This window comes from Microsporum canis, genomic scaffold (assembly GCF_000151145.1).
Source record: "Microsporum canis CBS 113480 supercont1.8 genomic scaffold, whole genome shotgun sequence".
NCBI lineage: Eukaryota > Fungi > Ascomycota > Eurotiomycetes > Onygenales > Arthrodermataceae > Microsporum > Microsporum canis.
In genome coordinates this window covers 1,308,162-1,320,574 of record NW_003299162.1, presented here as the reverse complement: position 1 = coordinate 1,320,574, position 12,413 = coordinate 1,308,162, and the positions used below count along the sequence as shown (strand labels likewise).

The 12,413-nt window shown below is 47.3% G+C and overlaps 5 protein-coding genes across 5 annotated transcripts; 3 read left to right on the top strand and 2 right to left on the bottom strand.

The window, feature by feature from the left end:
- Positions 1–50: 50 nt before the first annotated feature.
- Positions 51–1,152, top strand: MCYG_08438 (conserved hypothetical protein; the record flags this gene model as incomplete). The annotated part of the gene is made up of 2 exons (XM_002843309.1): positions 51–179; positions 271–1,152. The coding sequence occupies 2 exons, from the start codon at positions 51–53 to the stop codon at positions 1,150–1,152; spliced, it is 1,011 nt and encodes a 336-aa protein (XP_002843355.1).
- Positions 1,153–1,618: 466 nt separating this feature from the next.
- MCYG_08437 (RTA1 domain-containing protein) lies at positions 1,619–2,894 on the bottom strand (the record flags this gene model as incomplete). Its single annotated transcript, XM_002843308.1, has 2 exons — positions 1,619–2,322; positions 2,384–2,894. 2 exons carry the CDS (start codon positions 2,892–2,894, stop codon positions 1,619–1,621), a joined length of 1,215 nt encoding a protein of 404 aa, XP_002843354.1.
- Positions 2,895–3,290: 396 nt separating this feature from the next.
- On the top strand, positions 3,291–8,872 carry MCYG_08436 (multidrug resistance-associated protein 1 transporter; the record flags this gene model as incomplete). Its single annotated transcript, XM_002843307.1, has 13 exons — positions 3,291–3,317; positions 3,438–3,478; positions 3,553–3,593; positions 3,776–4,039; positions 4,200–4,640; positions 4,721–5,227; positions 5,293–5,526; positions 5,630–6,348; positions 6,410–6,572; positions 6,666–7,001; positions 7,089–7,176; positions 7,235–8,152; positions 8,233–8,872. 13 exons carry the CDS (start codon positions 3,291–3,293, stop codon positions 8,870–8,872), a joined length of 4,419 nt encoding a protein of 1,472 aa, XP_002843353.1.
- Positions 8,873–9,365: 493 nt separating this feature from the next.
- Positions 9,366–10,076, bottom strand: MCYG_08435 (uncharacterized protein; the record flags this gene model as incomplete). The annotated part of the gene is made up of 3 exons (XM_002843306.1): positions 9,366–9,514; positions 9,722–9,750; positions 9,940–10,076. 3 exons carry the CDS (start codon positions 10,074–10,076, stop codon positions 9,366–9,368), a joined length of 315 nt encoding a protein of 104 aa, XP_002843352.1.
- Positions 10,077–10,508: 432 nt separating this feature from the next.
- MCYG_08434 (branched-chain amino acid aminotransferase) lies at positions 10,509–11,933 on the top strand (the record flags this gene model as incomplete). The annotated part of the gene is made up of 6 exons (XM_002843305.1): positions 10,509–10,551; positions 10,622–10,654; positions 10,736–10,849; positions 10,904–10,950; positions 11,018–11,620; positions 11,682–11,933. The coding sequence occupies 6 exons, from the start codon at positions 10,509–10,511 to the stop codon at positions 11,931–11,933; spliced, it is 1,092 nt and encodes a 363-aa protein (XP_002843351.1).
- Between the last annotated feature and the right edge of the window lie 480 nt (positions 11,934–12,413).

The following is a 12,413-nucleotide window of genomic DNA, read 5'->3' as shown; positions in this document are numbered from 1 at the left end:
TTTCATTTTCCTTTCGGTTCATGGTTAAATAGAGTGATTCGAGCGCCACGATGTCGTTCCTAGGCGCACTTGGGTTAGCTGAAGGACTGAGCGCAATTCCGTTTGTCCCGTATATGATGGTTACGGTGTTCATCGGTGTTTTCTTGCTCAACTTGAAGGGAATCCCTGGATTTTGGCATGTATGTTTCCTGAGATACGGGCGTAACTGGTTACGTCTTTCAAGCCGGACCACTTCGTAGTAATGAGCTGACCATTTTGCATCCTGACTAGGTACGGCTTTTCAAAGGAGTTGCAACACAGCTTTTTCAGGCTAAATGGCCCAATTCTCATTCAGATAACGGCAATGTCCTGGGCTCTAGAAATATCGGGGTTATGCCGGTAACTCCTGCTCAGCCAAATAACGTTCCCAAATTGTTCTCCTATCTAATAACAATGCACCGCAACCCGCCCATCGAATGTGACTTTAATATGCACAAGTCCAACAGCACATTCTTCTCCGACCTCGACATCAACCGGACGCAGTTACTCCTCAATATATTTCGTGGCTTTCCTCGCTGGGCGGCGGAAGAGGACGTGGCATTAGCATCTGCCGGTGAGGAGAGCAGTTGCGTCGACAAGAAGAGCACGTTAAGAAAAGGAGCACGTAAGGAGAAGCTCCTAGGCATCGCACTCGGTGGAGTTTCCTGCACCTTCAAGCGGGAGATTAAGCCACTACAGCGATATGATATCTGGTCTCGCGTACTCACCTGGGATGAAAAGTGGCTGTATATCGTGAGCTATTTCGTGAAAGAAGGGACAGGCAAGGCGGTCATGCGCTCGTTATCAACAGGAGTCAGTGGGCTTGGATCTAACTTCAGTGCAGGCGATTATATATTTGCCTCTTGCTTGAGTCGATATGTTCTAAAGGATGGAAGGCGAACTATTAAACCAGAAAATGTGCTAGTGTACATGGCGCTATATCCAGCAGCGAAGGCCGAAGCATCAAAGGAAGAGGAAGACAAGGAAGATAGAGCTGAGGACTGCACGGCAATATTTGCAGCACAGAAACAACGGGGGCTGGAAGTCGTGAGGTCCTTTCATGAACTGGACGCGCTTCCCTTGCATTTTGGTGACACGGCGTCGTCGGTCCTTGGGCGATATATGGATCTATAGCTAACAAGTAACTATTGCTTAATCTTATTATGTTAGATCTTGCTCGTCTGTTACCACTTGGGAGGTGTAACTACATACCTTGACTAATGGGATTTTTTTCCAAGTTAAGAGGAGTAATAAGAATAGTTACCTAAAGATAAGTAGTTGTTAGTTTACTCTACTTCATACAAATGTTCATAAAATACGTGATTCTTTCTACGTAGGGGCTAACGATCTGAGAGCGGCAACGAAAGAAAGTGTGGTAGAGATAAGTTAATTATCAATTGAAGTAATACAGTAGTTATCGGCCATGTCTATTTAGGCGCCGGGCCTAAAGCTTCCATACTATATGAGCAATTTAATATATAGAAAATAACAATAACATCATGACATATATTTGGAAGGAAGCCATCGATAACAGTTATGAGAAAGGAGCCCAGACGGCGTATGTCTACTCAAAACCATGCAATATGAATCTGTAACCACACTATCGGTAGGGCGAGGGAGCTCGATGGCGAAAGGGCAGCATCTCATCGCCAGCAACCGGCTCTGAGCTAGGTAATTTCTGCAAGTTCGCATGCTTGCGCTGGCCGCAGCAGGTACAGCATGCACAACAGAACAGCTTTCTAAGACCACTGGATGGCATTTTGGCGTCAGGGCCGCGAAGGATTTTCCCTGGGTGGACAATATTCCAAACCCCGATAGCGGCCAGCATTGGAACTGCATCAAAGACGTACATATACCATTCGTGGTGCGGAATAGGATTCGAGGCAGTATGTCCGGATGAAAACTCCACTAGGCGATAGATAATACGAACAGTAATAAAAAGAAGGCTCGTATAGAGCGAATATAGGAGAGGCCTCCATTTTCGCTTTATATCTGACAACCTTCCCGTGCGCTCAAGGTGGAGCATTTGATAATGGAACTGAATGGCAAGGATGAGGAAAAGGATGATAAAAAATTCCTGGATACCAATACCGCCCATATAGATATGGATGCCTCGCATTGCGGCCTCCGGCGTTTGGCCAGGACCAGCCATACCGCCACCAATAAGCTGGATGATGAAGGCACCAAAGTCTAGAATCACAAAGATCTTTGCTAGCATGGCTGGCTTGAAGATACCGATAGATCGGCTTGGGAGGAAGAAATGAATCATGCGGGCAAGGACCATATAGTCAAAGGCATTAACCCCTATTAACTACCAGTTAGAAATCAATGAAACTCCAATGAGCGAGCGGACGGAATACTATACATAATGGAGAGAGTAGAATAAACAACTGAGATGTTGTTGCCAGTGCAGAGCTCTGCTGGTCGCGGGTACCCAGAGACCGCGTAAGGAAGCCTACACATTCCCAAGTTGCTCCCATAAGGATAACCCACACGAATCCAGCTCTATAAATAGTAGCCTGAATGAAATGCGCTAGCATCACCGCCCCAAAGATAACGGTGAACGCAATTGCAGCGCCGAATGAAGGGTAATAGAGGTAGAGCGCATTGCATTCGGAGGCTGGAACCCAGCCGTTCTTGTCCGGGGCGATGGTTGGCGTGCATGTGTTCACGGGCAAATCAAGCGATAAGCTTGGGATAGAGACCGGAGGAATAGATATCGAGAATTCGCGGCGTTCGATGTTGACTGGCGCTGTGGTTACTGGTGAAGGGGTCTCTGTAGCGACGTTCGAGACGGCCGTTTGTGCGGGTGTTGCTGTGAGTGCTCCAACCACGGAGACTAGAATGAGTAGAAGCGACACAGGCGCCAAAATCATGTTTCCCGTGTTTCTTTGGATGTCCCTTTGTTTTCATGTATATGACAATATAAGCGAGTGGTGGTGTGCTGGTATAATCAAAAGAAGGAATCCATCGAAAGGAGTGCGGCATGGAGGTTTACAATCTTCCATGATCGAGGATAGTAACCCGTCGGGCACTTCTTCGAATTATTAAATCCCTCCCATATCCTGCACTTCCCCTTGAATCTTGTTGTTATTTCCATAGCAAACCCTGCTTGAACGTCAGTGATTGGGGCGCAGGACGGACAGGGGCCAACGTATGTATGTGTGTGTACGTACATATCTACCCATGCAAACGGTCTCAGCGAGCTGCTGGCTTGGTTCTATATCCTGTACGCGCTGGAACCCTCCTATAGGCTACCTCATCTCATAACTATGCAGTACTATGTAGGCGCCGAAGGGGTAAAACGATGCAGATTTTTGTTATCTGAGGTCTATTTTTGGCGACCAATCACGTGTTAACGGTGGAGCCACCAACCAAAAGTCTTTGGTGGGCTAACCAGTTAGAGTTAGCCGGTTTAGGTTATCCACAACATCAACAATTTGGCTCAGCCTCCCAGCTTGTGTGTTTTGTTTTAGTTTACATAGTACGTGCTCCATGGCTGGCTCGCTTGCGTGGATGTGGCTAACTAACTAGTGAGCTTGACTCTTCGGGAGATCTCCCCTGGCGCTCTCTTTGTTCCTGTTCCGCAATGCTCCGGACCCCCTGCTCCTCTAACAATATATACATCGTTATCAGCGCTACTAGCCGGACCTATCAGCCAGTGGTAGCTTGGATTGACTGATGGACCATGCAGGGAGGCTGATATTCACCTGAACGCTGTCGACTGATCACATAAAGGGAAGACAAGACGAAACAGCAAATCGACAGACGAAACATGGGCCTCTGCCTGCGATCCTTTCCGATTTCAAGATGTGTTCCATTATTGTTGAGAACGTGTTTGGCCCTGCGGTGGCGTCTCAATGTCTCGATGGTTTCGATTTTACGCTCCTGTTCGAGGAGTGTTTTTTCTCCATCGGAGTCTGCAGCCTATTCTTGCTGTCCCTGCCGGTGCAGTTGGCTCGTCTATCTAAGGAGCCGAGACGACCATCAGCAGGCCCTATTCTCTATTCGAAATTGGTGGGTGAATCTAGAAGGAGACGCAGACGCCTAGGATAGCTAACGAGCCGTTGTCTGCTCTTGTCTTGCTTCCTAGGCTGCGCATCTTGTCTCGACATGCATTAAAATTGCTCTCTTCATTCTTGTCCTTTTGCCAGGACTTGTATTGAAAACTAACACCACAGTCGCAGCCGCTTCTCTAACCGCAGTAACCTCCATTTCAGTTGTCATTCTTTCATATTGGCAGCATTATCGGTCTCCTCGGCCTTCAACCATACTGGCAATCTTTTTAGGGCTTTCTCTGCCGCTAGATATCGTCCGTTCTCGAACTATATGGGCGGTACAACCCTCCGTATATTTTGCTGTGTTTGTAGCTGGAATCGCGTCAGACCTTGTCAAGTTTGTACTTGAGGCTCTCGAGAGGGGGAAATGCGCCCCAGATACCCCAGGATTTCTCTCCGCAGAGACTACGGCTAATGTGTTCAACCGAAACGTCTTTTGGTGGCTTAATCCGTTGTTGCTCCAGGGGTTCCGGGAAGCCTTGGAAACCAGGAAGCTTAGCGCCATTGACTGTCGCCTGAACAGTGATGGCGGAACAGATTCATTCTCAGCCAAATGGAGCGCTGGTTCGTACCTCACTACTTCAATGTTCCTATTTATTCCATTTCTCCAGCTGCCCGAATTTTCTGACATTCCTATCGTATAGCCAGGGTCAAGTCTCCGTCCACCTTGGTCCATTTACTGATAATTCACCATAAATGGGCCATTGTCGCTGCAATCTTGCCTCGATTATGTCTAACCGGACTTACTTTCACTCAACCATTTCTCCTAGCTAGAATTGTGAGGTATATCACTGAAACGGACGGCAAACTAACTAATTACTATGGCTATGGCCTCATTGTGGCAACTTTACTCATTTATACCGGGCTCGCTGTAACCACGACCAATAACCAACATAAGACATACCGGCTTATTACTATGCTGCGTAGCAGCCTTGTTCCACTTGTTTATAGCCAGACCTTGGGCCTGGAAACTTCTGCCGTGCGTGACTCAGCGGCACTTACTCTGATGAGTGTGGATATTGAACGTATCAGCTCAGGACTACGGTATTTGCACGAGATATGGGCCAGCCCGATTGACATCGCGCTTGCTCTTTGGCTTTTGCAGCAGCAGCTCGGTATCGCAGCCGTCGCTCCTGCGGGTATCTTTCTTAGTAAGTCTCAACATCATGCTAAAACAAATAATTGCTAATTAGAACGTTCTTTGTATAATAACCAGTTTGCACCGTTTCCGGCCTTTTTGTAGCTGCCACAATGGGAGCGCGTCAAAGATTGTGGCTTGAAGCGATCCAGAATAGAGTACAAGCAACATCAGAAATGCTGAAGAACATGAAGGAGATCCGGTTAGGCGGGTTGCAGGGCCATGTGGCCAAAAAGCTACAGAAATTAAGATCAGAAGAAATATCTGAGTCTCGCCCGTTCAAGAAGGCATTGGTTATAGTCGTGACGCTATGTGAGTTGATTTAGTTCCCCAGGCGCATCTTTGATTAATCTCCTTGACACGAGAGCTGAGAGACATGTGGCGGACCAAAGCGCTAAATTCTAATGGATTTTAGCTTTTACCACAGCGGCATCCGGGCCATTGCTGGCGTTCGCCATGTATACACTCCTAGCCTTGAGAAACGGGTCCCCAGCATTAAATTATGAAAAGGCATACACCTCGCTGACCCTATTGGCGCTTTTGCAGGCTCCTATGGCCCTTGTTTTAGACGCTATTGCCGGAGTCGTCTCTGCATTTGGGGCCATAGAACGCATAGGTGAATATGTATCGCGTCCCACAACCCATACAAAAAAGATAGCTGGCGATGGAATAAACCGACTATCCATGCCACCAATGCCTAAAACATGTGAAGAGAAAGAGAAGCTGGCAGTTGTTCATGCCCGAGATTTCAGTGCCGGCTGGGATGTGAATCAGACTTTTGTTATCCGGAACCTCAATTTTAAGATCCTATCTTCCAGTATCACTTTCATCGTGGGGCCTGTGGCATGTGGAAAAACTACGTTACTACATTCCATACTCGGCGAGGTAAAATATAACGACGGAACCCTCCAAGTATCAGCTACGAGGGCTGGATATTGCTGTCAGACGCCTTGGATTACCAATGATACTATCCAACACAATATTATAGGCACCAACCTATTTGTGCAGTCCTGGTATGAGCGGGTGGTGGATGCCTGTGTGCTGCGAGATGAGCTCGAAAGCTTTCCATGCGGGGACCAAGCGGTAGTTGGGAATAATGGGACGGCTTTGAGCGGTGGCCAAAAAGCCCGATTGGTAAATGACACGGTCCCGAAGAACCGACAATTCTACAAATACAAGGCTGACATGCAACTAGGGAATTGCACGAGCAATATACACTCGCGAAAATCTCTTGCTTCTAGACGACGTCTTTAGCGGTTTGGATGCCAAAACTGAGGAGCTAATTTTCCACAATTTATTCGGTGCGCACGGCATTTTAGTGGATGAAAATATGACTGTGATCCTAGCCACAAATTCCGGTAAGTCTTACCTGTGAGATCATTCCTATAAAAAAGATTGGAGCATAGCAATAAATAAAAGTCTATTTTCAGCTAACTAATTAACTACTAAAGCGAATCGACTTACCTACGCGGATAATGTTATATATCTGGATGCTAATGGGCAACAAGTGGACAAAGCCAATTTCAATCAAAACGAACTATTAGCCAAGGAGGCCACAGCGATGCCCACAGGGAACCCTAGCTCAGAGGCACAATCTAGGGAAATACCAGCAGGAGCTACACTAGCGCCGCCGGGTGTCAGTCTCTTAGCAAAAAACTCCAAGAATGATAGCAGACGGATAGGTGACATGACTGTCTATAAGTATTATATACAAACTGTTCACTATCTGAATGCGGTTTTCTTCGCTGCTATATGTCTGATTTTTGTCCTCGGGCTAACTCTACCAAGTAAGTGATGCTCTTTCTATGATATACAAAAATGTACTCACTAGGGTGAAGATTTCGTTATAAAATGGTGGCTTCAACGGGATACAGAATACACCATTTCCCACATCGCACTATATCTAGGAGCTTATGCTGGACTTTCTGGAATGGCAATTGTTTCGCTGGCTGTAGCCGCTTGGTATGATTGATCGCCCTGATGCGATGGCAATAACTAACTAGTGATGTGTGATGTGCAGGTATCTGACAGAACATATGCTCCCGAGAGCTTCCAAAAAATTCCACAAAGACCTACTCGATACGGTCTTGAATGCACCTCTCCTATTTTTCTTAAAGACTGATATAGGAACTACAGTTAACCGATTTGCACAGGATTTACAATTGGCGGATATGGAACTACCGCTGGCCCTTTTCAATACAACTATAGAGTTCATGATGTGTCTAGTGCGACTCATCATCATTGCAGTTGCGTCAAAATACGTTGGCGCTGCTATACCCGCGTTATTGGTTGTCTTCTACCTCATTCAGAAATTTTACCTGCGCACCGCTAGGCAACTCCGGCTACTGGATATTGAGGCCAAAGCTCCCCTATTTTCGAAATTCCTTGAAACTTTATCGGGGCTGGTCACAATCCGGGCATTTGGCTGGCAGAGCGAGTTTGAACAGCATAATCGCCAAGTGCTTGAAGAATCACAAAAACCCTTTTATCTTCTATTCTGTGTCCAACGCTGGCTTAACCTAGTTCTTGACCTCGTGGTAGCATTTATTGCCGTCATCGTGGTCTCGATTTCCGTGCGAACAAAGGGAAAAGTTGACGCTGGCTCTATTGGCATCGCTCTGGTAAACATTGTTCAGTTCAGTGTTACGATAAAGAGCTTGTTGTCTAACTGGACTCAGCTTGAGATTTCAATCGGTGCTGTTTCCCGCATTCGCTCGTTTTCAACTGATACTTTATTAGGCAAACTTGCCGGACAATACCATGAGCCAGAGAATGAGGCAACCAAACATATTTTATCATCTACTTGGCCGGAACGGGGTGTCATTGAATTCAGGGCTGTTACTGCTCAATATGAAATTAATTCTATTCCGGTAATCAAGAATTTGAATCTATCGATCCGCCAGGGAGAGAAAATTGCCTTGTGTGGAAAAAGTGGAAGGTGAGCTATCTACCATTGTATTAACTTATCATCCCGGTGAAGACCTGTGCTCTACTTAATGTACTAATGTATTTTTATAGCGGAAAATCTTCTATTATATCTGCGTTATTCCGAATCCTACACCTATCCGAGGGAAGTATAACCATCGATGGCGTCGATATCTCAGCCATTCCTCAGGAAACCCTATATACCCGCCTTGTATGCGTCAGTCAGACGCCGTACCTCATCCCAGGCACGATTCGTGAGAACATCGACCCTTTTGGGGTTGCCGATGATAGTCAAGTGAACCAGGTTCTAAAAGATGTTATGCTCTGGGACGTGGCGATGGCGCGAGGGGGTATTGAGGCTCGGCTCTCAGATGAGTTACTCAGTGTTGGTCAGAAGCAGCTTATTTGTCTTGCTCGGGCAATGATACGTCCAGGGTCCATTCTAATCCTTGATGAGGTCACCGCGAGCGTTGATCTGGGCACGAATAAGCTGATGCAAAGCATCATTCGAGATCACTTTGCAACAAGGACCACTATTACAATTGCACATCAGATATTCACGATCCTCGACGCCGACCGCGTAGCAGTCATCTCCAATGGGGAAATAGTGGAGCAAGGTCGGCCAGCAGACTTACTCGCAAAGGAACCCCCAGGACCCTTTCGCAACTTAGCTGAGGCAAGTACTATGAGTCTACGGGTGCCAACGAACCATCAAGCTGCCGCAGCCTGTTAACTCTACCTGTTTATATGATTGACTTGTGGAAGTAGCAACCCTTACTAACTCATTCAACGACTGTACCCTTACTGCGTTTTGCTATATTTTCCAAGCATGTCTCTTCAATCCCACCGTTACTCCCAGCTCCATCAAAGCTCGGTGGCAGGTCCAAAATTAGAAGCAATATGCCGTGCTCACCACATGAATACGCTATATCCCCTTATCTGACCGTACTTATGGTAGATAAACAAAGAGAGTTACCTAGCTCATCCTCCAGTTTTGGAAGATGCATAAAATCCTCTTCTCAGCTATGGTTGACTAACTAGGTAGTTTCTCTACAACAACTCCTGCCCGTACTTCGTCCCGAATCCTGCCGGGCCATCTACCAAATTTGGATACATACACTTATAGGTAGGCTCACCGAGCTCGATGTAACACATGAGACGAAACTCAACCTTCATCCTACCGGTAACTGTCCATCTTAGGTGTCCGATCCCTGCCAAACTTTTAGTCAATCCCTGGCTCGGCTGACATTCTGGATCCCAATCTCAGCCCATACGCTGGCCTCTCTGCGGCCACGTATAAACTTCATGTGAAGCGACGGAGTGAAGGGAGATGCCAGAGGAATTATCTGAGCGTCACCTGGAGACCTGGTGGAGACTAAATAGTTAGTTAGGTCGAATCAGTACGGAGTACGTCCGGCGAATACCAGACGATAGAAGAGAATGAGGCAACATAAATGACTCCCTGCGGGCACTGGGCTAGAGTATTCTCGATATCTGCAGCCCGGGAGCAGCGCGAGCTAAGGCAAACGTTTATAGATATTGGTTAAGGTAAACAGGGGTAACGAGTTAGTGGGACGGTCACGCCACCCAGCCCAGATGATAACAACTACTCTGTATAACTAGTCAACTAGTTATTTTCCACACTGGAAACCGCAGGATATTAACTAGCCGCGGCGTAACTACGTGCTTTAGGCCATGTACCCGACAATCGGGTGATATTTCTTTTTTTCTTTTTCTTTTTTTTTTTCAAAATGTGTCCACAGCAATGTACCGTATAATATGATATCCTTGATCTACTACTCGACAGGCATTCTGCTGCGTGGAACCCGCAGAGGCTGCAAGTGCTCGGGCTTGCTGTCATTTGCCTTCTCCTTTTTGCAACAGGGGATCGGATTCCCTCGCTTCTTCTCTTCCTTGCTCTTTTCCCCTCCTGCCATCCCTCTCGGGCTTCTTCTACTCCGGGAATGCTATACATCAGCGTGCTATGTACAAATATCGGTGGAGGTAGAGTTAGGCTTTAAGATAAGCTTTAGAGTAATTCTTGGGGCTACAAAAAGTATATAAGAAGCCAGCGAACGACGTCATGGAGGGTAGACTTCGTGTAAGGCAGATACAGAAGAATGTAATCTGTTTACAGGCGGATGAAAAAAAGAAAATGAAATACGACGCTTATACATGGAAGCCATACAGAGCCTCAAGGAAGAAACAGAAGATTGTAACAAGATTTATACGGCTGGTACCATGGAGAGCAACCTTTATAACATTTGACAACTAGCCAGTGCCCTCAGCCAAGGGTGGTTTCTGGTCGAGCTGATCTGGCGCTGCGGACCTCGCTTCTATCAACGTAGCAGATTCGCCGTTTAATGGTTATGGCGATGAGCACTTTTCCTCCTCCCCCGGTTGAGACCCTAGGTATGCAGCAGCTTATCTAGTTCGAACAGGATGGCCGCATCACCATGTGCTAATTGATTGTATTCTTTAGAGTGGGATCGACTGGGCCTGGCACCTATGGACGGTATGTCAGTGATGTCAACGGCCCACTGCGCTATGGGAAACGGCGAGACCTCAGGCTGATGCTTCACGGCTGTTTTTGCAGTCAATGGCCATGTTGAATCCGACTATTCTGTCCACAGTGGCAAGTGGTCTGAACCTCGATTCGTGAAAGATCCGTTTCTCAAGATCCACGGCCTCGCACCGGGGCTCAATTACGGTATGGCCAAGCCCATTAATTCCTAGAGGAAGAGGAGAAACTGACCCTTTCAAGGTCAGCAAGCATTCGAGGGGATGAAAGGTACGCCGTATACGCTGCCAGTTTGTAATGTGAAAAATTTCGACAGCCGATCGTAACTAAGTGAGTCCAGCTTATCGCGACCCCCAGGGCCAGATCCAGATATTCCGTCCAAAGGAGCACGCAGCCCGCCTGTCCTTGTCGTCCTCTACCATCGCTATTCCACCGATTCCAGAGGATATCTTTCTTCGCGGGGTAAATCTTGCCGTGGCGAGGAATGCCGAATATGTTCCCCCACACGAGACAGATGCTGCGTTATACATACGTCCCCTCGTCTTCGGGTCTGACGCCTTCTTTGCGGTCTCAGCGGGGACGGGCTACAAGTTCTGTGTCTACGTGCAGCCGTATAAAGCCTACCATGGCGTCCATCCGCTCCCAGCCTTGATCTTGGAGGAGTTCGACAGAGCAGCACCCAAAGGAGTCGGCCACGTCAAGGTTGGCGGCAATTACGCTCCTGTGCTTAAATGGAGCGATCAGGCGCGCGCCGAAGGGTTCTTCTTGACGCTCCATCTCGACAGTCGTCATGGCTCCGAGATCGATGAGTTCAGCACATCCGCCTTCATTGGCCTAAAGAAAACCGGTGACTCTTATACACTCGTCTCACCGAACAGCCGCTCGATCCTAAAAAGTATCACTAGCACGACTTGTCTAGAACTCGCCAAATCGTTCGGATGGAACGTAGAGATCCGCCCGGTAAGTCGTGCAGCTATATATATCAGGCGTGTAAATACATGGAAAAATAACGGTTATATAGATCTCGTACTCCGAACTCCCATACTTCACCGAAGTCCTTGCTGTTGGGACCGCAGCCATGATACTCCCTGTCAAGTCAATCACCCGCAAGTCAACCGGGGATACCTTTGGATTTGCGGCTGATGGGCAGGGTGAGGGCTGCAAGATGCTGTCAGGCGGCCTTTCGGATGTTCAGAAGGGCATAGTGAAGTCTGATCCGGAGTGGCTTTGGCAGGTGTCCCCAGTCCCCGTTGTTGATAGTTCGAGTAGTTAGGCGTCTATAAGACTCCATCACTGCAGTCACTGCGATGGTGACGGCAGGATTTTATTCTCATCCACGGAAGAATAGAATATCCTAGTTAGAGGTTAAGCAGTATCCGGATTTAATCAGCCTTTATTAATTACAAGGATACTGTTAACTCCTGGCCATGGAAATATCCCGAACCCTACTTTTCCAAGCGTGCGCCCTTGTCCGAGGCTTGTACGATGTAATGCATGAACCGCCAACGGTTCTCGTACTGCAGATTTCAAAGGGTACAGTACAAACCCCCGGATGTAACGCAGCGTAGTTACAATACAGAGCATCGTTCTTTTGCTTTTTTTTTTTCATATTTAGCCGTTGGTTATTTTCATATTATCGTCCATTCCACGTTGTCTAAATACTGTCCTATAACTTTATCCTTGACCATTACGCGAGTATCATGGGGCTGATATACATCTCGAAGCCTTTCTGCCTGCCGGTCCACAAGGCTAA